This window comes from Patella vulgata, chromosome 7, assembly GCF_932274485.2.
Source record: "Patella vulgata chromosome 7, xgPatVulg1.2, whole genome shotgun sequence".
NCBI lineage: Eukaryota > Metazoa > Mollusca > Gastropoda > Patellidae > Patella > Patella vulgata.
The window spans coordinates 6,004,035-6,030,986 of record NC_065885.2 but is presented as its reverse complement, the minus strand read 5'-3'; the positions used below and the strand labels follow the sequence as shown (position 1 = coordinate 6,030,986).

General features: G+C 35.7%; 1 protein-coding gene across 2 annotated transcripts in view; it reads right to left on the bottom strand.

Annotated features, from left to right (window-relative positions):
* The window catches only part of LOC126826992 (kazrin), a 112,183-nt gene that overhangs the window by 57,841 nt on the left and 27,390 nt on the right, over positions 1-26,952 (bottom strand). The window contains exon 1 of one of the 2 annotated variants that reach the window (XM_050556144.2): positions 25,014-26,155. The exons of the other annotated variant lie outside the window; for it this stretch is intronic. Within the exon in view, the coding sequence (XP_050412101.1) occupies positions 25,014-25,140 (127 nt within the window). The 5' untranslated portion in view covers positions 25,141-26,155. Of the gene's footprint in view, positions 1-25,013; positions 26,156-26,952 lie in introns of those variants that run through there. 2 annotated transcript variants of the gene reach the window in all.

Here is a 26,952-nt window from a genome sequence, read left to right as displayed (position 1 = left end):
TGGATAATCTAGTCAAATCGCAGCAACGCTAGTTTACATAAACTAAAAACTGGATAACCAAGTCAAACTGCAACAATGGAATTATTTAAACTACAGTATAACTTGAATACCAAGTAAAATTTTAACAACAGAATTATTCACTTTATGTAAACTACGGTCAAACTGGATAACCAAGTCAAACTGCAATAACGGATTTATTCACTTGATGTAAACTACGGATAACCTAGTCAAACCGCAGCAACGCTAATAACAGAAAGTTAGCTCCATTCCACAGTCAACTGGATAACCAAGTCAAACACCAACAACGGAATTATTCACTTTACGTAAACTACGGTCAAACTGGATAACCAAGTCAAACTGCAACAACAGAATTATTAGTTCACGTAACTAAACTCACATAACTCAAACTGGATAACTGTGACAAATCTTGGCAACGCCAAAAACAAACTTTAAACTAACTCCATTCCAACTTTCATCAAAGTTCACCAATATTTTTTTTCATTCATTTTCATCTACACCAAACACATGATGTTTCTTTGTTGGATTTTGAAGTAGAATAAATTTTACAGCAGTACAGGAAGCATTCCACACCCCTCCAGAGAATCACAGCTTGACGTTTCTCTACACAAAGAAAACATGCACTAAAAGTTAATTCCACTCGCTGTGTAATTCCTGGTATTCCAATCTCAGACTTTAACAAAAGCCAAGATGCATCTACTTCTAAAGATCAATGATGCTTATAAAGACAGGTTCAACTTTTCATATTTTTACCCCAACAAGACAAACTCAAGAACGTCAATAAAAACATGGACCAGTCGACAAACAGTGATATTTCTATGTAGGAATGAATTCAACAACAAAACTAGGATAAATAACTGTCAGTCCACCTGCTTTGATCTGTCAATCAAGGTGGGCAGGAAAACTGCTGTCATTTTTTAGTTTTAACTTTAACCTCTCTCCTGCGAAGAGTCTAGTCCACCTGGTCAACACCTTGATCATTGGAATTCATTATTTATCTGTTGTCTGGCCAGTGGTCAAAACTATTTACTGTATTCCGCTTGATGTTTATTTCATGGGCCTGTTAACTTTTCCCGATGTTTTTAATCTAGTTGAGAGGAGATGAGAGCGAGATGTAATTAGGATCTATAATGACTACGTTTCAAAGTACATCTAGTTTACTAATCGAGTAAGAAATCATTTTACGCGTCACTAATTCTTCACGTGTTTCTCTTTAAATCAAATAAAATGTAATAAATCAGCCACCATTTTCTTGTTATTATCCAGACGGAAGAATGATATCGTAATTAAATGACTATGCAAACAGCAATAAACAAGATTTACAGTGGAAAGTTTATGGTTTAAATCAGGGCTTATACTTCACAATTTGGTCAGCTGGTTTAAGTAGCAAAGATATTTTTTTTTCAAAAATGAGACAATTTTCGGTTGTTTTACCCCATTAATTAAAATATAAGTTGAAGTGCTTTTTTCACATAAAAAATAAAAATTACGAAGATATTTTTTCCCGAAAAATGAGACAATTTTTGGTTGTTTTACCCCATTAATTAAAATATAAGTTGAAGTGCTTTTTTCACATAAAAAAAATAAAAATTTAACTGTATTTTTAGTAATAAATGCCTCTAAAAGATTATGTATTTTTAGTGTTAACTGTAAATTGGTATTACTGCAGATCTCACATTTCGGTATCACTGAAGATTTCCCATTTTTGTATCACTGAAGATTTCCCATTATGGTATCACAGTAGATCTCCCATTTCGGTATCAATGCAGATCTCCCATTTTGGTATCACTTCAGATCTGATGTGTTAGTCATCACCATTACAGATTTCACCTATTTCTCACTAGTTACTGAGAATCTCATGTATTTTTTTTGTTCGGAGTTTATCACTTCAGATCTCAGATTTTAGTATCAATGCCTATCTGATGTGTTAGTCATCACCTATTTCTCACTAGTTACTGAGAAATGAAATGAAATGAAATGGGGTTTAACGTCCTACTGTTCTGCTCCTAACCTGGGCTAATGAAGACGGGCATACGCCATACAGTGTGCTATGAGGGAAATTTTGCCCGGACAGCGGCACTACGGCCTACTCTTATATCGAATTCCAACTGCCAAGGGATCTTTTACGTGCACGCCAATGTGTACACGGGACCTCGGTTTTTCGTCCCATCCGAAAGACTAGACAGCTTTCCTTGCCAGCCCCTCCGTCCTGCATCACTGACAAGGGAGAACCACGCCGGAAAATCTGGATGAACTTTCTCGGCCAATGCAGGGATCGAACACCCGACCTCCAGGCTAGTGAACTAGCGTCTTACCCACTTAGCCACGTGATCCCCAGTTACTGAGAATCTCATGTACATGTACCAGTATTTGTTTTGTCCATATTTATAGATGTTTTTACATCATGTGGATGATAATCAACATGTATAAGAAAATAATTTGTTAAATCTGTCAGTTAATTAATCTTTTTTCAACACCTGTGTAATTTTCTGTATCAATTAGTACACATACATGAATAGATCATCTTCAGGTAAATACTAATTAAAACTGTTTTAATTACCACATTACCTGTATAAGATAAACTATATGATTAACTCACAAAAAACAACCAAAAAACCTGATATCTTAACTTTTCATTTAACCTCAAATTTCCCACATATCTTTTTTTACTGACCTACAACATTTTTTAAAATAACTTCCATTAAATCTATTAAACATTATCTTTTTAACCTCCTAAAAATATCAGGCATTTTTTTTTTCAATTTTTTTACTGACCTAAAACATTTTTTCAAGTAGCTTTTAATTAACCTATTAAACTTTATCTTCCATTTTACCACATAAAAACATAAAATCTCGGATATTTTTTTTTAAAAAAATATTTCACAGATATAGAACACAAAATTTCAGATTTCTCTGACATAGAACATTTATTTAAATACTTATCTATAAGTAATAGTGGTTCAATTTACAAATTAACGGATTAGATGTGGAAAGGTTTACTGAGTTTATCATGAAAGTAAAACTAATTTCTCTGGTTTCCCACAGTAAATATCCCTACAGAGGTTCCTAATCTCTTCATGAAGCATTTACCGGGAGTATCGTGGTTCAATATTTGAAGGAGTTTGTTAATCCAATCTCGGAGATAATTACGAGTTGAAGTAATCTGTTTGTGTACTAACTAACAGTGGACAGTCAACATGGTTAATACCTCGTCCTTAATACAAACCAGGTTACCGTTTACTCTACAAATATCTCCTTACATGCTTCAATTCTTCTTCTCTTATTTCATTCATTCAGTCCTATCTTGGCAATTTAAATTGAGAGAGAGAGAGAGAGAGAGAGAGAGAGAGAGAGAGAGAGGGGAGTCTGGAATCCAAATCACAAACATTTGATCTAAAGTGCAAGCATTACATCACTGGGCCACAAAGATAGAAATGGGGTTTAACATCCACCCAACCCAAACTAGGTTATTTCTGGACTAACACATGGTAAATTTTACTTCACTATGGCCCCCCCCCTCACCTTCATGACCATCCGACCGCCTTGACCCCTAAAGCAAGGTAAGATAAAGCGTTACTTACTGAAATAGATTCATACAGACATCCAATAATTAGCCTACAATGTATTAGCAATTACCTTAAGATAAACACTATTTTCTGGAGAAAATATATCCATGTTACAGTAGTCACCAAGCAATTCATAATTGGGATAACTTTCTAGGAATATCTAAACTCTGTCCTTCGTCAAAAATCTTGTGTGTGTGATGAATGGTTGGAACATTCAGTGTATGTATAGAGCGAGAATCAAGTTGTCTATATTCCTACACTGACCACCCACCTGGACATTCCTACCTTGTTTACCTGTCCATCATGTAAACAATCAGCAGGTGAAATTAATTTTACGTAAAATTAGGAATTTTCGTTCCCCTGTTTCTTGGATTTGTTACATTCCATCAACAGATGAATCTCAACATTAACCTTCAGTCAATTATTAATTCCAGCTCGTGTTTACATTTCAATATAATGTCGTGTGAACCAAAATGGTGGCTATAATTTAGAGAGAGAGAGAGAAATGGGGTTTAATGTCCACTCGACACAAACTAGGTCATTTTGGGACTAACATATGGTTCAATTTTATTTCAATAATTCGCTTACGTGTAGGGGTCTTTAGCAGTGAGAGGAAACCGGAGGACCCGGAGAAAACCTACGAAGTTGGACAGGTGACCCTACTCCTTGTCATGTACAACCGGGAAATCGAAACCCCACCAGTTGACTCAATGACAGACTGTATGATACAGTTAGCACGTGCTAACAATTCAGCACGTGCTAACCATTCAGCCATCCAATCCCCCCACATTTAATTTAGCCCAACCTGATCAATTGATAGAGTGGGATGTATTTTAATTATTTCTGATTTATAATGCTCATTTTAATTAAACATACATTATGCAAGAGCTAAATCTGCCTATTGCAGGTCTTTCTTTTGGCCTGAAATGTTATCTAAATTATTAATTAGACATTAATTAACTGGTCCACACCATAATCAACTCTCGATTCAATTAGATGCCTACGATATTTGAATATGTCTTGTGTTTAATGAACAAGACTGTGTTTATTATCATAACAACAATAGTAACGACGATCGAGGCTAGCCTTAAATTGAATCGCTAATATCTGGGTTCAGAGTATAACAATTTCAGCATATTCTCTTTTCATTATCTATTTTTTTAACTATGATAGTCAGAACTATGTCAGCTCTTTACCCAATGTATCTATAATAGAAATATTAAAAAATAAGAATTTTTTTTATTATTTTTGAAAAAAAAAACCCAAGTTTATTTAGAAAAAATATAAATACATTCATTTATGCATGAAACTATAAACAATGCAATATACAATTTATTTTATATTATAGGATTTTTAAATATTTACATTTCCTTGAGTGTTAATATCTAATTATTTACATTTTCAAAGTTAACGGTTAATTTGCTATTTTAGAAACACGTGCCTCGACTTGAGCATTGACTTGAGTTTAATCTCCTACAGTATTATTTATCATGTCTGTCACATTAAAATTAAAAAAAAAAATTAAAAAAAATAAAAAAGTAATCCGGTATATTTTAAAGGGCATGTACTAGTAAAATGTTATAGTTACTAATTAATACTGTTGTTATTGATGTATATGAGAGAGAGAGAAATGGGGTTTAACGTCCACTCGACACAAACTAGGTCATTTCGGGACTAACATATGGTTTAATTTTATTTACATAATTCGCTTGCGCGTAGGGGTCTTTAGCAGTGGGTGGAAACCAGAGGACCCGGAGAAAACCCACGAGGTTGGACAGGCGACCCTACTTCTTGCCAGACAGACTTTATGATACAGCGCGCGCACGCTAACCATTCAGCCATCCACCCCCCCTATTGTTGTATATATCCGGTTGTATATTTTGTTCAAAAGTGACTTTGTATATTATGCCATACTATTGTTTCTTGTATATAATATGAGTGTAATATTATGATTAAAGCTGATCAACGACAACAAATTATTCTGATTTACATACAACTTATAGCCACTTTAAAAAAATTCATTTTCCTATCAGATGATGTGAAATTCTTATAAAATTCTCCACCAGTCTTTCTAGATAGGGCCCTTATTCACGAAAACTTAAACTAAGATAAAATCGAAATTTTAAGAAATACTGCAATTCGATTGGCTGACCAGTAAAATCAATTTGCATATATCCAATGAAGTTGCAGTATTTCTTAAAATTTTGATTTTTTCTTAGTTTAAGTTTTCGTGAATAAGGGCCCTGGATGGATTATTCTGAAAACTCTAGTCAATCATGGGGTTAAAAGCTATAAGTCATGGGAAGGAGTGTCCAGATTACAAAAATAACAACAGTAGAATGAAAACAGTAAAAGTAACAGTTCCAGTCTATTAAAGACGTGTATCAATGAACCCTGTCCAATCTTTCTGGCCAGGATAAGTTACTCTCAAAACTCTAGTCAATCAAGGGGTTAAAAGCTATAAGTCATGGAAAGGAGTATCCAGATTACAAGAATAACAACAGTAGAATTAAAACAGTTAAAGTAACAGTTCCAGTCAATTAAAGACGTGTATCAATGAACCCCAACTAATCACATGTTAACAAGCTACATCCTTCTACTAACATATCACATTACTATCATAATATAAACATCTTGATGATCAGGACTACTTGATCAACAAAGTGTCTGGTTAATTAGTCTTTTATTGCTCACTGCCAGATAAAAGGAAACTAATAAATCTGTTATTAATGTATGCAGTATGTTGTATTTCTCTCTATTCCACTCAACTATTTCTCGAATTGATCATGGGGATTTTCTAGCATTGGTTTCCCCTTGTCTGTGGTGCAGGACACAATAATAATAATAATCATAATAATAAAAACTTTATTTAATGAGGCAATGTATTTAGTTTGCAAAAAAAACCCCCAAAAAACTAATCTTCCATAGGTCTCTCCTAAGCTACAAAGACATATATACATGTTATATTAGGATAAATTCAAAATCATTTGAAATGTAATAGCATTTTAAAGTGGAAAGTTTGATAAGTCACTCCCAAACTACAAAACATATACATTATACAAGTAGAATATAGGAAGAACACCATAATTACACACAAAATAAGATAGAATGCAGTTGCAAGTTAAAAATAATAAGTATGTCATCAGTGGAATATTATGGTTCCTTCAGTGTGCAAAATAAAGTTTTTCATGCCATCCAAACAACTAGACAGCTGTCCTTGTCAGGCCCTCCGTCCTGCATCATTGAAAGGGGAAATCACGCAGGAAAATCCTGATGGATCTTCTCAGTCAATACCAGCAGCGAACCCACGACCTCCAGGCCAGCGTCTTACTCACTTAGCTACCGTGGCTCCCCATTAACAAAAATTCTTAAAACAATAGAGCAGCTAGGGAATCATGGTGGCTAAGTGGGTAAGCCGCTGGCTCGCTAGCCAGGAGGTCGGGTGTTTGATCCCTGCATTGGCCGAGAAAGTTCATCTAGATTTTCCGGCGCGGTTCCCCCTTGTCAGTGATGCAAGACGGATGGGACGAAAAACCGAGGTCCTGTGTACACATTGGCGTGCATGTAAAAGATCCCTTGACAGTTGGAATTCGACAGAAGTACAAATTAAACGATTTATGGTGATTTTAAACAGTTTTTACAAATTTTTAAACAAAGATTTGATATTAAACCAATGTGAAAGAAATTAGAGCTAGATACACAAGATTAAATGATACCTGGGTTACAGTGATAGTCTAGCTAATTTGTAATAAGATGTGAGATATTTTGTGGTCAATGTGTCTTGACCCCCCCCCCCCCACCGTCGGTCATCATGGTTGATCAGTATTAAGACCTGTATCTGTCAGATTAAACATATCATTAAAATATTGATATATTGACATATCTGTGTTTCTATTTACACATAGACAGTTAGATATACCTGTAAATATAATCTATGTTTAATACTTGACAAACTTTATAATCTCTTTATAGACAGTTAGAATCTCATTTAAATATTATTATATTTCTCATCCTGATAAACTTCATAATAATCTTATAGATAGATAACAGAATGATATACAAATAATCACAGGAGGAGGACCACACAAACCAAATCTGATTAAAATACAAATCTATATTTCATTTCGTTTTTTTATACTTTCGAAAACCTCTACTACGTGAAGCTCTTACCGGTTGCAGTGGAAGGAGGCGTCAGAGGTCATACAAGCAGCTTTTGACCCTATGACATCAGACATTGATTAATCAATCAGCGTTGATGTTGATATAACATTTGAAGCCTACAGAAAGACTTGCAATAGGCATATTTAGCTCTTAACTAACGTATCTTTAATCTACCATAATTCTCCTTTAACCCATTAAGCATGACGTTTTTAAAACATTAACTACCCCCTATTGTGTAATTAATTTGACGAAGTGACGAAGAACTATGTACTATGTTCTAAGAATAGGTTGGGGAAAATACCTCCAAGGCGTTATATTACGCCCTACACACAGTGAGTGGCAGTTGTCCAGGACGTTATATAACGACCTACGCACTTAACGGGTTAATCCACGCCAAATGTACTCAAAATGATTAGGTTAACATTTAATTAAGAAAACAAAATTGAAATATCAATGGCTGAGATTCAATCAGATTAAAGAGTGGCCCATCAAAAGATTTCAGGGGAACTCATAGTGAATGCCGAATACTGACAAATTTTCAATTTATCAGATCTTTATAAATACTGAATGGAATTGAACCATTGTCGGACTGATGTTTCTTTAAATTTAATTTAAATTTATATGTTGTAACTTCCGTACTCATGCACTAAGTTCGTCACACTATTATTATTATTATATATATTTTATTTTTCATTACCTGTTTCCAATTCAGCATACATGACGTTAATCTGGTTATAAATATATTGTCATTTAAAATACAGTAACAGTTGATATATCCGACCATCTGAGTTACTGGTTATAAATATATCGTCATTTAAAATACAGCAACAGTTGATATATCTCACCATCTGTGTTACTGGGATTAACCGTTTAACTATTCTGGTACGAAATAATCTGTCTGTACAACTGGAACCTTTTCCACAGAATTCAACCCCGGGGCCGGCATTCCAGGTGTGTCAAACCCAAATTAATCAATGGCAATATATAATTAGTGTTAATTAACAAGGAATTAGACGAGAGCTGTGTTTCCATCTACCTGTATCAGAGTTCATTAGGTACACTATGAACTCCATTGTGTACTTGATGATCCTAGCTACATTATAATACTGATTGTTTCTATACACATGGGAGACATTATGATCTTAGCTACATGTACATTATAATAACTGGTTATTTCTATACACCTGCGAGACTTGATGTTAGTACATCAAAGCCGAGTAAATTAGGGATTGAATACCAGTTTAATGAGAGACTATATGATGCATGTCTTTGATGTAAAATGCTAATTTTGAACACTCCATTAGTTGCAGCAAAGCATATCTTTTAAACAAGTCATGTTGTACTTTGAATCACATTGAGAGAGCGAGAGAGAGAGCGAGAGAGAGCAAGAGTGAGAGAGATGGGTTTTAACATCCACTCGACACAAACTAGGTCATTTTGGGACTAACATATGGTTCAATTTTATTTCAATAATTCGCTAGCGCATAGGGGTCTTTAGCAGTAGGAGGAAACCGGAGGACCTGGAGAAAACCCACGAGGTTAGACAGGCGACTCTACTCCTTGTCACGTACAACCGGGAAATCGAAACCACGGCAGTTGATTCAATGACAGACTTTGTGATACAGTGCGCACACACTAAAACCGTTATTTCCAGGCCTGCAACTGCAACACGTACATAAAATGGCCGTTTGAATGTATAGGAGAGTAGACAAGAACACTGCTTTCTAACAAAATTTTCCTCATAGCTCACTACACATACATAAGTAGACGTTAAATCATTTCGTAAATTTGGAATTTGCTCAAAGAACTAAAGCACTTATCTATGTGATTATATTTAATTATTGATATATTTCCTCTCACAACACGCTAAAACAAAATCCATCTTCAACAAATAAATAAGTTAGTAGTTGATATGAATTGAGAGAACCATTAAATAAACGATTATATTAAGCTGATTGAGAAGGCCTATTTATTATTTATAATGAAACATGTGTCGAGAGAAATGAAATAAATTAAAAATATATGTGATTGGATCAAACCTCTGTACGTCATTTCAATTTTTCGGAAAATATAACAAATTTTCACAACTTACATATACATTATGCAAGAACTAAATCTGCCTATTGTATGTCTTTTTTTAGGCCTGAAACGTTATCTAAATTATTAATATTAATAAGACATTAATTAACTTATTCAGACCATAATCAACTCTCAATGCCATGGCTAGCATGCGATATTAAGCAGATTGGAATACATTTTTTAAAAAATAATTAAAGGTAAAAATGTATAATCGAGACTTTGTTTTGTTTTTTTATCGTACCAACTTTAGTAATGATGATCTAGGCTAGCCTAAAATTCGGTTCAGAGCTGAGTAATTTGACTGAAATTTTCAGCATAATCTATTTACGTTATGTATTTTTTAACTATTATAGTGAGAAATGTCAACTCTTTATCTAATCCCCTATAATGCCTCTTTAATCCACATTGAAATGTACTAAAATTGATTAAGATACATTATGTAAGATTTAGATAAAGAACTAGCCATTCTTGCTATAATAGTTTGAAAGTAGATGATGTAAAATGAATAATTTGAAAATTTCATTCAAATTACTCTATTGCAAGCGAAGATATTAGCCTTTGAAGGTTTGACAGATGTGTGCAATAATTTCAACCACCGTACTGGTTGATCGAAGCTAAGTCTCGGTCCTCCATATTTGATTAAATCAAAGTATCGCTGAACCATTCTAACCTATTTAATATCGGAGAAATCTGATGACATCGAGAGTTGATTAAGGCCTGGATCAGTTAATTAATGTCTAATTAATACTTTAGAAAACATTTAAGGCCTAATGAAAGACCTGCAATAGGCAGATTTAGCTCTTGCATAATGTATGTTTAGTTTACATTTAATTAAGAAAACAAAATTGAAATATCAATGGCTAAGATTCAATCAGGTTAAAGAGTGGCCCTTTGAAAGATTTCAGGGAGAAAAGAGAGAGAAATGGGGTTTAATGTCCACTCGACACAAACCAGGTCATATCGGAACTACCATATGGTTCAATTTTATTTCGATAATTCGCTTCGGTGTAGGGGTCTTTAGCAGTGGAAGGAAACTGGAGGACCCAGAGAAAACCGACAAGGTTGGACAGGCGACCCTACTCCTTGTCACGTACAACCGGGAAATTGAAACCACGCCAGTTGTCTCAAATGACAGACCTAATGATTCAGCATGCACACGCTGTCGCGCTAACCATTCAGCCATCCAACACCTCCGAACAAAAATTGACATTGGTTTGGTCTAATCCTATTATTGACATGTCAACTGATTTCAATGACCATTACAGACAGGTAATACTGGTCATTTCCATAATTATATACTCACAAGATGTCCGTTCACACCTTTATTTAGATATTGGAGGTCAGAAGGGTGACAGGTGCCAATTAGTGTTTGATATTAAAATAGTACTGATATCACAGGTATAATGGCAGGTAATGAGATAATACTACATGTATTACAAGCTTGTTTGAGTTACTTTCTCTGTTAAAACAACTTTATTCTTTTTAATAAACAAGCACATAAATATGGATGATAAAATGAAATGACACATGAAATGAAATATGAAATGTGAAATGAAATTAAATATGAAATGTGAAATGAAATGAAATGTGAAATGAAATGAAATGTGAAATGAAATGAAATGTGAAATGAAATGAAATGAAATGAAATGTGAAATGTGAAATGAAATGAAATGAAATGAAATGAGGTTTTAACATCCTACTTTTTGATACTAAAAAAATGAAATGTGAAATGAAATGTGAAACGAAATGTAAAATGAAAAAATGTGAAATGAAATGTGAAATGAAATGAAATGTGAAATGAAATGTGAAATGAAATGTGAAATGAAATGTGAAATGAGGTTTAACATCCTACTTTTTGATACTAATGAAGATGGGTATACGCCATGATGTGAGGAGAATTTTGCCCGCACTGTGGTATTTTCTCCTACACTTCATCAAATTCCAACTGTTAAGGATTCTTTAAAGTGCACGCCAACGTGTAAACAGGACTTCGACATTTCATCCCACCCAAAGGACTAGACACTGTTCCTTGTCAGGTTTCCCATCCGGCACCACTGACAAAGGGAAACTTCGCCTGAGAAACTTTCTCGATCCACACCGGGGTTGAACCCATAACCTCCTTGTTAGTGAGCCAGCACCTTAATCACTGAGCCACCATGGTTTCATGGTCGATACTAATCCTACATTTTTACGTTTTAACTTGATACAGAATGGTTATAAAGTAGGAATAATAATTATTCCGTGTAAAAAGAGATGATATGATCCACATTTCACGGCTTGATAGAATTAAACCATGGACATAAATATGCAAATTAAGTTAAACTACAGTTATACCCGAGAAATCAATATTCTAATAATCTAGACGATATGTATTTTACACTCACAAAATATGTATATATACATGTAGTGAGAGTCGCAGTGGCTCAGTCATTAAAGCGAAATGAAATGAAATGGGTTTTAAAGTCCTACTGTTCTGCTCCTAACAGGGCTAATGAACACGGGCATATGCTGCATACAGTGTGCTATGAGTGAAATTTTGCCCGGGTAGTGGCACTATGATCCACTCTTATATCGAATTCCAACGGCCAAGGGATCTTTTACGTGCATGACAATGTATACACAGGTCATCGGTTTTTTGTTCCATCCAAACGACTAGACAGCTGTCGTTGTCAGGCCCTCTGTTCTGCACCACTGACAAGGGGAGGGCCTGACAAGGACCGAGTCTTTTTTTTCGAGTGGGACAAAAAAACGAGGTCCTGTGTACACTTTGGTGTGCATGTAAAAGATCCCTTGGCAGCCAGAAATCAAACAAGAGTAGGTCCTAGCACCTCTGTCCTGTCAAAATTTCCCCCATAGCACACTGTATGGTGTATTCCTGTCTTCATTAGCCCAGTCGGTGCAGAACAGTAGGAAATACATGTATATACATGTAGGTTGACTTGGATATCTAGCCATTCTTGCTATAATAGTTTGAAAATAGATAACGTAAAATGAATAATGTGAAAATTTCATTCAAATTACTCTATTGCGAGCGAAGATATTAGCCTTTGAAGGTTTGACAAGATGTGTGCTATAATGTCATCCACCGTACTGAACTATGGCTGAACTGTTCTAATCTATTTAATATCGAAGAAATCTGATGCCATCAAGAGTTGATTATCTCCTGAATAAGTTAATTAATGTCTAATTAATAATTTAGAAAACATTTCAGGCCTAAAGAAAGACCTGCAATAGGCAGATTTAGCTCTGGCATAATGTATGTTTATAAAACGTTCAATGCATTTTGTCCCCACAGATATCAGACTCCATTTTGAAAAAACATAATTTAGATCTGTTGCACGATTTCATTTAATAGTATAATTAATTCATATCATTTTACATATGTATCAGTTCATTCATTGATCTAAATTGCTTACCACTACATATAAACTGGGAACGGACCATCTCTTCCTTCGAAAGTTTTTGACGAAACATTGTAGTAGACGACCCCTACTCCCGACGACAACCAAAATAAAATAATTTTACATAGAACTCATAAAAATCAATGAAGCAGAATTGATAGTTATTGGTAGTTGTAACAAGCTGTCTCCATGTATACCATATCTACAAGTTGAACCCCGTGTTCACAGCTGTCGTAATAATAATATTCATTCATAATATTATAACTAATCAAAGACTGCAAGACCCAATAACAAACTGTTTATCAGCCTTGGAAAAAAACTTTGAAAATCAATAAATATTGGGGGGGGGGGTATATTGAAGTTAATAATACTTAATTAAATTGTGATTTATTGTGTTGTTCATATCATACTGGTTATTTTACATGTATATGTTTTATCTAGAAAAGCTACTGAAGGTCAGGGGGGTTGGATGGCTGAATGGTTAGCGTGCGCAAGCTGTATCATAAAGTCTGTCATTGAGTCGACTGGCGTGGTTTCGAATTCCCGGTTGTACGTGGCAAGGAGTAGGGTCGCCTGTCCAACCTCATGGGTTTTCTCCAGGGCCTCCGGTTTCCTCCCACTGCTAAAGACCCCTACGCGCAAGCGAATTATGTAAATAAAAATTAAACCATATGTTAGTCCCGAAATGACCTAGTTTGTGTCAAGTGGACGTTAAACCCCATTTCTCTCTCTCTCTCTCTCTACTGAAGGTCATTTAAGGGATAGGAAATGAAATGGGGTTTATAATTAACGTCCCACTGTTCTGCTCAAACTGGGCCAATGAAGATGGACATACGCCATGCAGTGTGCTATGAAGGGAAATTTTGCCCGGGCAACGGCACTATGCCCTAATCTTATATCAAATTCCAACTGCCAAGGGATATTTAACGTGCATGCCATTGTGAACATGGGACCCCAATTTTTTGTCCCATCTGAACGACTAAACAGCTGCCCTTGTCCAGCCTTCCATCCTGCACCACTGACAAGGGGGAAAGCATCTCAGAAAATCCTGATGAACTTTCTCTGCCAATGCACAGATCGAACACGCGACCTACAGCGTCTTACCCACTGTGGCTCCCGTCATTTAAGGGAATATTTATCTCATGTCAACTACAATATTGTGAAAGATGGCTCTCTACAAGGTTTATCTGACCAAAAAATGGTTTTAATTCTGTTCAATACTAGTTCTTCACGTTTAATGTGGGCTTTAGCTCCTGCTCCTCTCAACGCACCTCGACTTTCCTTCGCGGTAGCCATTAAAGACTCCTGAAAATTAACTAAATCACTCTCCTAAATATTGAAATTAATAAACTACTTTCAGTTTTTGTTTATTTTTAAACACCAAATATTAAACAAGACTAAAGCATAAATACAATTTGTCTCTCCTTAATTCAAGAAAATGTAGAATTACTCTTGCAATATAATTAAGAAGAGTTTTCTTATGGGAGCTTTTTTCTCCTAGCTGAAATTGGCAGGAGCTTTTTATGGCTCCCGCACGATTTTATAAACGTGAAGGACTGCAATACTAAGCAAGATATGATAAATTGAAAATTATCCAACACCGGCTCTAATCATAAATCAACAGATCTATTTAATTCTTGACAGTTCATATCCAGTTGCTGATTCCGGGATAATCCATTTCACAAAGGGAAAATTTAAATAATTTCACAAATACAAATTATTGAAACATAAAGACGAAGATTAATGACTATCTGATGTTATATTTATATATACACCTGTATTTACCTGTAATAACCGATCGTCTGATGTTATATGTATATTTACACCTGTTCTACCTGTAATTTACAATTTGTCTCTAATCGTTTACCTGGTCAATCAATTTACTTGTCAATATCTAACATCATACTTGTCAATCACTAGTCACATCAGGGTTTCAGTACAATCCTTTAGTGCCATTTAGTGATTGGAAACATAACAAAACTAACACAGTTATATGGGACAACAATCAGTGGTTTATTATACACAAGCACAACGCTTCCATAAGTATCCTCTTATCGTTATCTAGCACTCAAGCACATTGTGCTTGATAATGATAAGAGGATACTTATCGAAACGTCATGCTTGATACTTATCGAATTGTCGAGTATGCTTGTGTATTATAAACTAGGTCATGTGTACAAGTTGCTGTGAACCTAAAAGTATCCTTGGCAGTTGAAATTCCCTGTTAGCACGCACACTACATCATGTTTCTTTTCATTCCACAAGAGATATCAACTAAATAGTTTTCTATAAGCTGTGCACTGAACAATTGTACTATTTTTGTATTGAAATGCAGGGTTTGAGGGGGGGCGGGATGTTTGTTCTGATGTGTAAGCTTTAGATTGTAAGGTCTGTCATCAAGCAAATGGTGTAGGTTTAACCCTGGACTTGTACTCGTCTAATATTGTGTATTTTCACCAGGTTCCTCTGTGCGACTTGACGTTAAAAAGTCACTGTTAATGTTTCTTGATCGATCATGTGCTAATTAGTCCATTTAAGTCTTTTTTATTTTTTTAGCACGGTTATTAATGGGTAAAATTTAACTTGAAAGGGTAACCGAAACGACCTAATTATACTGGAGGCAATATAAATGTACATGTATCTTTAAAGTTCATGTAGATTTATTTCTTATTTATCAACCTTCTAGACAAATGTTATTTAGTTTTTATCATCTCACCAGCTGACTTGCCCGGGAATAATAAAAATAAAACGGAACAAAAGCTTCAAAAGAATATGATTATGAGGTGTAATGGGTTTAACAGACGTCCAACAGATATATTGACAGCTGGACACTCAATGTTTTTATAATAAAATACATAATAGACTAGTAGAACAAAGATATATTGACTAGATAAATATACATATATTATACTGGTCAGGTGTATAAACCACATATTAAATACATGTTATACTGGTTGTATATCAACCACATATTAAATACTGGGTATAAACATGATATACTGGCCACAAGTTCACAAAGCATTCTCAGACTGAAGTTAAGGATTTACCCATTTTCAATCACGGTTTACGCGAAATAACTTTGACCCAGAAACACAAAACTTTGCACATAGTTTCTTATTGATGTATTTGATACATTAAAACAACAAAAGTTTTATAAAGGGTTATGTTTTAGTTAAAATAAGGCCAACAATTTTTTAGTAAATTCTTAACTTAAGTCTGAGAATGCTTTGTGAACTTGGGGCTTGGTCTACTTGGATATATACATGTTGTACTGGTCTACTGGGGTATATACATGTTATATAGGTCTACCGGGGTATATACATGTAGATGTTACTGGGGTATATACATGTTATAGAGGTCTACTGGGGTATATACATGTTATAGAGGTCTACTGGGGTATATACATGTTACCAGGGTATGTACATGTTATAGAGGTCTACTGGGGTATATACAGTTTCGTTCATATATTATCTTGAAGTAGCTAAGTCTCTAACTCAATATCATCCACAGTCTTCACAATCATCTTAACAATAAACTTACTACTCTCAAGCCAAATATTAATATAGCTAAAAGCAGTATACGCTTTAAAGGCCAGAAACTCTGGGATTCGCATGTTATACTGGTCTACCAGCGTATGTACATGTTATATAGGTCTACTGACACATATTATACACACTCTGATCAAAGACACTCCAAAAAGAGGGAGAAAATGGGCGCAACATGCTTAACATATACTGAAGACAAATTTAAGATAAACAACAGACATTATGATATAGAGAGTGAGGGGTGGGGAGAGTGAAGAGGAAGAGCTATTGTTATATGTTACAATGTAGTTCTTTCACAATACATAAAGAGAGAGGTGCCTGTCCAACCTCGTGGGTTTTCTCCGGGTCCTCCGGTTTCCTCCCACTGCTAAAGACCCCTACGCGCAAGCGAATAATGGAAATAAAATTGAACCATATGTTAGTCCCGAAATGACCTAGTTTGTGTCGAGTGGACGTTCGACCCCATTTCTCTCTCTCTCTCATAAAGAGTAGCGATGTGTAATGTCCACTCGACACAATCTATACAGATATACAATGGACATTATCAAAGTCCACTTGACAGAAAAAAAGTGGGAGGAAACCAATGTACTTGGAGTAAACCGATGAGGTTGGGAAGATGACCCTTCTCCTTTTCTCGTACACATACAAGCTTTCAATCAAAACCACACCACTATCTAAAGCCCACTGGTCCAACCAAACTTCCGCATACACAATAGAAATGAAATGAAATGGGGTTTAACGTCCTACTGTTCTGCTCCTATACTGGGCTAATGAAGACGGGTATATGCCATATAGTATGCTATGTGGGAAAATTTGGTTGGACAGTGTGTGCGCGCGCTGTATCATAAAGTCAGTCATTGAGTCGACTGGCATGCTTTCGAATCCCTGGTTGTACGTGACAAGGAGTAGGGTCGCCTGTCCAACCTCGTGGGTTTTCTCCGGGTCCTCCGGTTTCCTTCCACTGCTAAAGACCCCTATGCGCAAGCGAATTATTGAAATAAAATTAAACCATATGTTAGTCCCGAAATGACCTAGTTTGTGTCGAGTGGACGTTAAACCACATTTCTCTCTCTCTCTCTCTTTGGTTGGACAGCGACACTATGGCCTAACCTTATAACAAATTCTAACTGCCAAGAGATCTTTTATTGCATTGCAATGTGTACAATGTGTCCCATCAGAACAAATATACGTTGTCCCTTGTTAGGTTCTCTGTTCTGTACTACTGACAAGGGAGAACCACGCAGCAAAATCTGGATGAACTTTCTCAGTCCAATGCAGGGATTGAATACCCGACCTCCAAGCTAGTGAGCCAACATACACAATAGAAGATATAAACAGGATTGAAGTTATAAAAGGATAAATGTTGTATATTATAGTTTACAATTATATGGTATTTTAATGTTCTATAATATAATTATCATAGGGGTAGAAACTATTATATATCATAATAAAATCTTATAGATACATTGTATCTTTGGTCAGTTGGAATTTATAATAGAAAATTGTTACGCTAGAGCGATCTCTGATTTATTAGCTTGAATGTGTGTCCTAATTTTATCATCTTTTCTGACAGATATTAAATTATTTTTAATATTTTATTAGTAAAAGAAAACCTAGGAGTTGGAAACCTTTTAGTTTTGAAATGAAAAGAAATGTGGTTTTCTGCCCAAATCTCAGTTTTGATTGAATTCGTCTCCTAAAATGATGCTGATTAATATTAAAGTTGCATTATGTAAGCACTAAATCTGTCTATTGCAGGTCTTTCTTTTGGCTTTAAATGTTTTGTAAATTATTAGACATTTATTCATATGACAAGTATATAATCAACTAGACAATCGGATGGCTGAGATTTAAATAGATTTAAACATCTGAGAGATTTAAAAATTTAACAATAAAAAGGACAATCAAGGCCAGGTCTTGGTTGTTAAGTACCATTGCTATGAAAATGAACCATCTATGCTATATCTTCCAAACTCTGATAACATCTCTCAGAATAAAGTAATTTGAATGAAATTTTCAATATATTTATTTGTTATTTTCTATTTTTGAACTATCATAGCAAGAACGATCAGCTTTTTATTTAAATCTTACATAATGTATCGGGGGGTTGGATGGCTGAATGGTTAGCGTGCGCGCGCTGTATCATAAAGTCTGTCATTGAGTCGACTGGCGTGGTTTCGAATCCCCGGTTGTACGTGGCAAGGAGTAGGGTCGCCTGTCCAACCTTGTGGGTTTTCTCCGGGTCCTCCGGTTTCCTCCCACTGCTAAAGACCCCTATGCGCAAGCGAATTATTGAAATAAAATTAAACCATATGTTAGTCCCGAAGTGACATAGTTTGTGTCGAGTGGACGTTAAACCCCATTTCTCTCTCTCTCTCTCTCTACATAATGTATCTTTAATATAACCATATATTGAAACCATAACAAAACTAACACAGTTAGGGTTTAACATCCACTTGACACAAACTACTCGGGACTAACATATGGTTCGATTTTATTTCTATAATTCGCTTGCACGTAGGGGTCTTTAGCAGTGGGAGGAAACCAGAGAAAACCCAGGAAAAAACTACTCTTTGTCACGTAAAACCGGGGGATTTCGAAACCATGCCAATTGACTTAATGACAGACCTTATGATACAACGTGCACACACTAACCATCCACCCACCCCCCCATCCCCCCGGTAAACCCTTTAAGATTGATGGTACTGATATTGTTATTCCAATACGGTACATGTACTTCATACACGTTGTCTTCGCATGCATCCACAACTATCACACAAGTTCAATCTGTGCACAAATATGGCATGCCATAAAAATCTGCTGAAAATCTGTCTAAACATGCCGTTGTAATTAGACTTGAATTTGATCAGCGATCACTTACAATAAAATAACAAAGGTCTGTGGGCGGTCTTGTATATTATATATATAAAAATCTTGTAACATACAAATGTTTTTACAATGATTATAAAACTTGAACACAGTTATCAATAGTGAAGTTATGTCATGTTAACCCAAGACAATTGCTGGGGGGGTCTGCTTGTTACAAATACGTTCAATTTGTATAGTTATTATAAAGAGAGACAAGGTTTAAAGGAGCTAAATCACTAATATTTGGCACCTAGAAAATGACACAAATGGGTTGCAACACATACACTAGTGTAATATGAATGTATATAAACTGATTTATATTCAATCGTTTCACTTCTTACTCTAATTTCATATCAGTTATGTTCGACAAAATACGCCAGAAGTCTCAATCGAATAGTGTTTGGTTACTTCAGTCTACGATTTGTGTACCAATGGCAAAATGTTTATTTTGTCTTAAATATTGGATATCAAAAACCTATCTTTTCCCGGTAAAATTACAACATCAATGTTGATTCAAATTGACAAATAATTCATGGTTTCAGTGTCGAAAACTTTGGATGATATTGAGTTAGAGACTTAAATACATGTACTTTAATGTCCTCTCGACATATACTCAACCATTATTGTGAAAGTTGTATCTCAAATAGAAATATAAGTCGAACAAATGTTTAAATTCCTTTCAGTATTTACATAGTTGGATTCCATTGATCTATGCTGCTCCCTATCTATGTCATAATCCCGCTGCCATTTTGTTATTCATGAACATAATTTAAATCGAATTGAATTCAAACTGCGAAATTAACTAGCGTTAGCATTTTTATTTCCTTTTCTTAACTAAATGTTAAATAAACAATCTGAGCGCATATTAGCATGGATTAAGCAATGAGAAATTTACTATTTTAGTGAAAAATGCAAAAGACGCGATGGGACTTTAAGTACTGAACCAGGATTCAGTCAAGAAATGAACAAGTCTCATATAACACGGGGGTTAGGTGTGGATTGCCGAATGGTTAGCATTGAATCAACTGGCGTGGTTTCGATTCGCAGGGATACCTGACAAGGAGTGGGGTCGCCTGTCAAATCTTGTGGATTTTCTCCGGGTCCTCTGGTTTCCTCCCACTGCTAATTAATGAAATGAAATTGAACCATATGTTAGTCTCGAAATGACCTAGTTTGTGTTGAGTGGATGTTAAACCCCATTTCTCTATCTCATAAAGGACACATGTGTTACATCAACAGAAACTGTGACATTAAAAAAGCAGTTTGGTAATCAAGCCCAATATTTAACAAATAAATTGCGACAATCAAGCGTAATTTCATTCCTTAGATCACCAGATATGAAACACGGCTAGTGGTCCCTGGGTAATTACTAATGCTAATTTCGTGCAAGACTCGTAGACTTCACCTAACGCTATAATTTAAAATGATAGTATCAAATTAGAAAAAATCTCGAAATTGCTCAGACTTGCGGGCATCTTTCGCTATTAATTGCAAACGCTAAATTATCTGTTCACAAAATGGTCGCTACTCTACTTGACACCTCAAATTACCAACCACGCAAAAATGTCCGCAAAACATAACTGTTTATTGATTTTTTTCACCCGTATTACAATTTGTCTAGGTCCACACAATTCAATAACTCGTTTTGGAACTTTTCCAGAAACTCTGCCAAAAAAAAAAATTTCTTGGCTAAAAATGTTAAAGGTTACGATGGGGTTGAGACATGTCAAGTGGTCTGTGTAAAATGTTCCTTTTGTATCTGGAACTATGACAGGCTTTCAAAACAATGAAAACTTGTAAGCCTAAAAAAATAGACTTCCGACAGAATCAGAATAAAATTGTATTTGATTTATTTTGTAGACATTTCTTCGTGTGACAAAAAAACAGAATAACAAAATGCGAACACAAAATTTAATCAGAAATGACTGGCAAAAAATTATGTAGTCGATTAATTAAATTTCTCTGCATGTATTTTCTGGAATTTAATGGACAGTTTCTGTTAGTGAAATAATTTAAAAGAATGCTATTTTTCTTATGATTAATGGTTTCCCCTTGTCAGTGGTGCAGAACGGAGGGCCTGGCAAGGACAGCTGTCTAGTCCTTCGGATGAAACGAAAAAACGAGGTCCCGTGTATATATTGGAATGCACGTAAAAGATCCCCTGGCAGTTGGAATTCGATATACAAGTAGGCGATAGTGCCGCTGTCCGGGCAAAATTTCCCTCATAGCACACTGTATGGTGTATGTCCGTCTTCATTAGCTCAGTATAGGAGCAGAACAGTAGTAGGACGTTAAACCCCATTTCATTTCATTTCTTATGATTAATATATGGTAATTAAGTAAGAAAATAGAGTGGGTGGAAGAGAGAGAGAAATGGGGTTTAACCTCCACTCGACACAAACTAGGTCATTTCGGGGCTAACATTTGGTTTAATTTTATTTCAATAATTCACTTGCGCGTAGGGGTCTTTAGCAGTGGGAGGAAACCGGAGAAATCCACAAGGTTGGACAGGCGACCCTACTCCTTATCACATTCAACTGAGGAATCGAAACCACGCCAGTTGACTCAATGACAGACCTTATCATATAACGCTCACACATTAACCATTCAACCATTCAACCCCCCAGTTGTAGTAAAGAGATAGTACATGTACATGTACCTGAGATATTCAACTATATGACAGACATGTACATGTTTTAAATATCAAATATTTCTGATAAAAATAAATAAATCATTGCCAGACATGTACCTATTATACATGTAACTATTCAAAAAACCTGATAAAAAGCAAATCATTGTCCGACATGTACCCATTATAACTATTAAAATAAACCTGATAAAAAAACAAAATCAGTGTGGGACAAAATAACTAGTCATGAGAGAGAGGAAATGAAATGAAATAGGGTTTTAACGTCCGACTGTTCTGCTCCGAACTGGGCTAATGCGAGAGAGAGAGAGAGAAATTGGGTTTGACGTTCACTCGACACAAACTAGGTCATTTTGATTTTATTTCAATAATTCGCTTGCGCGTAGGGGTCTTTAGCAGTGGGAGGAAACCGGAGGACACTGAGAAAACCCACGAGGTTGGACAGGCGACCCTACTCCTTGTCACGTACAACCGGGGATTCGAAACCACGCCAGTTGACTCAATGACAGGCTTTATGATACAGTACGTGCGTGCTAACCATTCGGCCATCCAACCCCCCCTGGGCTAATGAAGACGGGCATACGCCATACAGTGTGCTAAAATTGATGGACATTTTGCCCGGACTATGGCCTACTCTTATATCAAATTCCAACTGTCGAGGGATCTTTTATGTGCAAGCCAATGTGTACACAGGACCACGTTTTTTTTCATCCCATCTGAATGACTAGACAGCTGTCCTTGTCACAAAAGAGAGGAACTGTGGCCTGTATTATATATGTACCTCTTCTACTAGTCAATTTTACCTGTTATTATCACACCTGTATTTATTAGCCCAGAGTTTAAAACCAGGTGATATATTAGATGGACAGATCAAGTTTATTTGATGTTTGGTCATATCTGATGACATGATTGATGGGTATATGAAAGAGACACTTGAAAGCAAATAAAAAAGGTGGAGTTAGTCCAGGGTCGTCAAATAAATTCCTTTCCTTTATAACTGACAATTTTACACAATTATATCTTATTATGGTCTACATGTATATCAGTTGTTCCCACATTCTCATGGTTGGTGCTAAATGATAAGGTCAGCTCAATTTTTCATCATAGATCACCATATGTAAACAGGGCTAGCGCTAATCCCAACCCTAACCATAACCCTGGACCTAGCCCCAATGCTTACCCTAACCCTAACCTACAATCATGCGCCCTAACCTTATTTATATCTCAGCGACATTGACTAAAATTCAGCTGGCCTTAACAAATAGATTTATCCCATTTCCCATACATGTATTAGGGGTGTTAGGAATTAGGGGTTTAAGGGATTATAAAGATAGTTAACACATCAATCTAGTAATCTGATATATAAAAAATCCTCGCTGTCAAAGCCTCTTCTACTCTTTTAAGGGAATGTAGTCGTCGTTCCCCCCTCCCCTTTTCTGAAATCTTATAATCCTTAACATTTCCCATACATACAATGTACGTATTAGGGGTTTTAGAAATAAAGGGATTAAGGGATTTTTCATATAAATCTTATAATCCTTAACATGTTAACGTCCATTCAACCGACTGAAAGATGATCAGATTGCTATTCATATTAATGCTACTCATACATCACCTACATGTACTCTTGTCTTCGATATCACTCTTGGTGGAACTGGGCGTAAAAATCAAAGAAGGAACCAATGATCACCTATTGAAATTCACATGAGAGAGAGAGAGAGAGAGAGAGAGAGAGATGGGGTTTAACCTCCACTCGACACAAACTAGGTCATTTCAGGATTAACACATGGTTCGATTTTATTTCAATAATTCACTTGCGCGTAGGAGTTTTTAGCTCTGGGAGGAAACCAAAGGATCCGCAGAAAAACCACGTGGTTGGACAGGCGACCCTACTCCTTGTTAAGTACAAGCGGGAAATTGAAACTACGCCAATTGAATCAATGACAGACCATGTGATTTCACGCACGCGCGTGTTAAACCACTAGACCACACAACCAGAGGTCACAGTGGATCATTTTCGAGTTGCATAATTATATATGCAGACATTCCAAAATTTTGCATTTTTGCCCTAGACATCTACATTACTCAGAACTTAAGGATTGTGAATGAAATAAGAGAAAAAATAAAACCCTATGGAGACTAAAGTAGCAGTGTGTAAATGCTGTGTGAAGAATATAAATTGATGACGTTGTGTACAAACTACAACAAAGATATAATACAATAATTTTATCAGTTATCTCAACATAATCTAAAATTATTCTCACATCGGAAAATTTTCTGCGTGTAAATTACGCAATGTCCGTCAATATTTGTGTTTATTTTTAAAAAAAAGGGTTTAAAATGTGGATTTATGCGTGACTGCGACCTCTGCACCCAACCACGCTGAGAAAGGGTAGAATGTACAGGTAGCATAGTAGGGGTGTAGAATGCGGTGGCAGCATATTGAAGGAATGTGTTTTTTTTATATCAGTATGTTATTCACAGATCTTCTACCATAAACCCCTGTCCAACCTTGTGGGTTTTCTCCGGGTCCTCCGGTTTCCTCTCACTGCTAAAGGCCCCTATGCGCAAGCGAATTATTTATATAAAATTAACCAATATGTTAGTTTCGAAATGACCTAGTTTGTGTCGAGTGGAGGTTAAACCACATTTCTCTATCTCTCTCTCTATCATAACCCTATGTCCACTCCCACAATAATTCAATCACCGAAAATGAATGTTTCCTTACCTGTTAAAGCCACTGTGTTCTGTTGGCGTACGGCATCTGAGAATTTATGCCGATGCATGGTGTTATGATTATTGATGTTTACAACTTTACCATCGTGAAATATCAGATTTGTATTGTTAATATCCATCGTAAAACACGGACCTAAACACCACGATTCACAGTTCCATCAATTTCAAGACAAATTTCAAATTCACTTAACTTGGATGTAACTTTATTTAACAGTCCATCACAAACAAAATATCAATAATTAAAGGAGTTAGATGGAAGAAAATTTCAAATTCACTAAACTTGATTGCATCTAAATGTTCACTTTTACAAACTAAATACCATTAATGAAATGAGCAAATTCACTAAACTTGATTGCATCTACCAGTAGTTGTTCACATAAACTAAATACAATGTACCATTAATTAAATGATTTAATTACAACAAAACTTAAAATCACTAAACTTGAACGGGTCTGTCTGTTCATTTAACTTGCATGCTTTCGTTCTCCAAAGTTGTATGCTTTCGTTCTCATAACTTTAATGCTTCTAGTAACGCTTCTCGCCAGCTAAATACAATTCACTGAATGAGTTATTTCTCTGCAGCCTGAGATTGATCATTTCGAATTAAATAATAAACCACAAATAATTTATCATAACCAATCACAAACAATCAATAAAAAACCTCAAATTACTCATTCGGCTAATTCTGTCGATTTCTCCTAAAGCTAATTCTGCAGATTTCTCCTGAAGCTAAAATAACAATTGCTATTTTAACGGCTTAGTCAACGAAATCCCACGTAACTCTGTTCTGATCGCAAGTCTAGATAGTAGTAGATACATCAATACAATATCACACAATGACCTTTTTGTGTCGAGTGTTTAATAAAACTTCACACAGTCGTTACATTGTTGACATTAAGCCACGCCTACATCATACACCAAACATTACACTACATTGATAATAGTTCAGGCATCAACCGATGTCAATAATATCGTTCTGATGTATGAGGAGTATCAGTCCGACCCTATCCTCGTATGAACTAAGTCTATTCGAGTCTGTATAGATCAACTTATAGATCGACGGTCTGACTGGCAGACACAGGTCAACATGTATTATGTCACCTGGACCTAAACGAGCCTAAAGTCAGTTCCCTTCAACAGGTGATCAAAATCAATTAGCCTTAGGCCAAAACACCCCCAAGACATTTCACAAACCTTTGTTGATTGGTTGAGAGTTTATAAAAGATAATTTGATTGGCTATTTCCAATAGACAGAAGCCCAAATATACATAAATCATGTATACACAGTAGCCAGTGCTAATAAAACTCATGAATTAAGTTAGGAGTATGTTTATACTATTGTATAACATGTAGCTATATACTGCTGTTTAATACATGTATTTATCTATTGTATTTATCTGGGATTATATTTAATATAAACTCTACATAATCATTTAAATAATACACCAGGATGAGAGAGGAGAGAGAGAGAGAGAGAGATTTGGTTTATGGTTTAACATCAGAGAGAAAGAGAGAGAGAGAGATCTGGTTTATGGTTTAACATCAGAGAGAGAGAAAGAGAGAGAGAGATGGTTTAACATCAGAGAGAGAGAGAGATAGAGAGAGAGATCTGGTTTATGGTTTAACATCAGAGAGATAGAGAGAGAGAGAGAGAGAGATGGTTTAACATCAGAGAGATAGAGAGATCTGGTTTATGGTTTAACATCAGAGAGAGAGAAAGAGAGAGAGAGATGGTTTAACATCAGAGAGAGAGAGAGATAGAGAGAGAGATCTGGTTTATGGTTTAACATCAGGGAGAGTGGGGGGGGGGGGAGAGAGAGGAGAGAGAGGGAGAAAGAGGGAGAGAGAGAGAGATGGTTTAACATCAGAGAGAGAGAAAGAGAGAGAGATGGTTTAACATCAGAGAGAGAGAGAGAGAGAGAGAGAGAGAT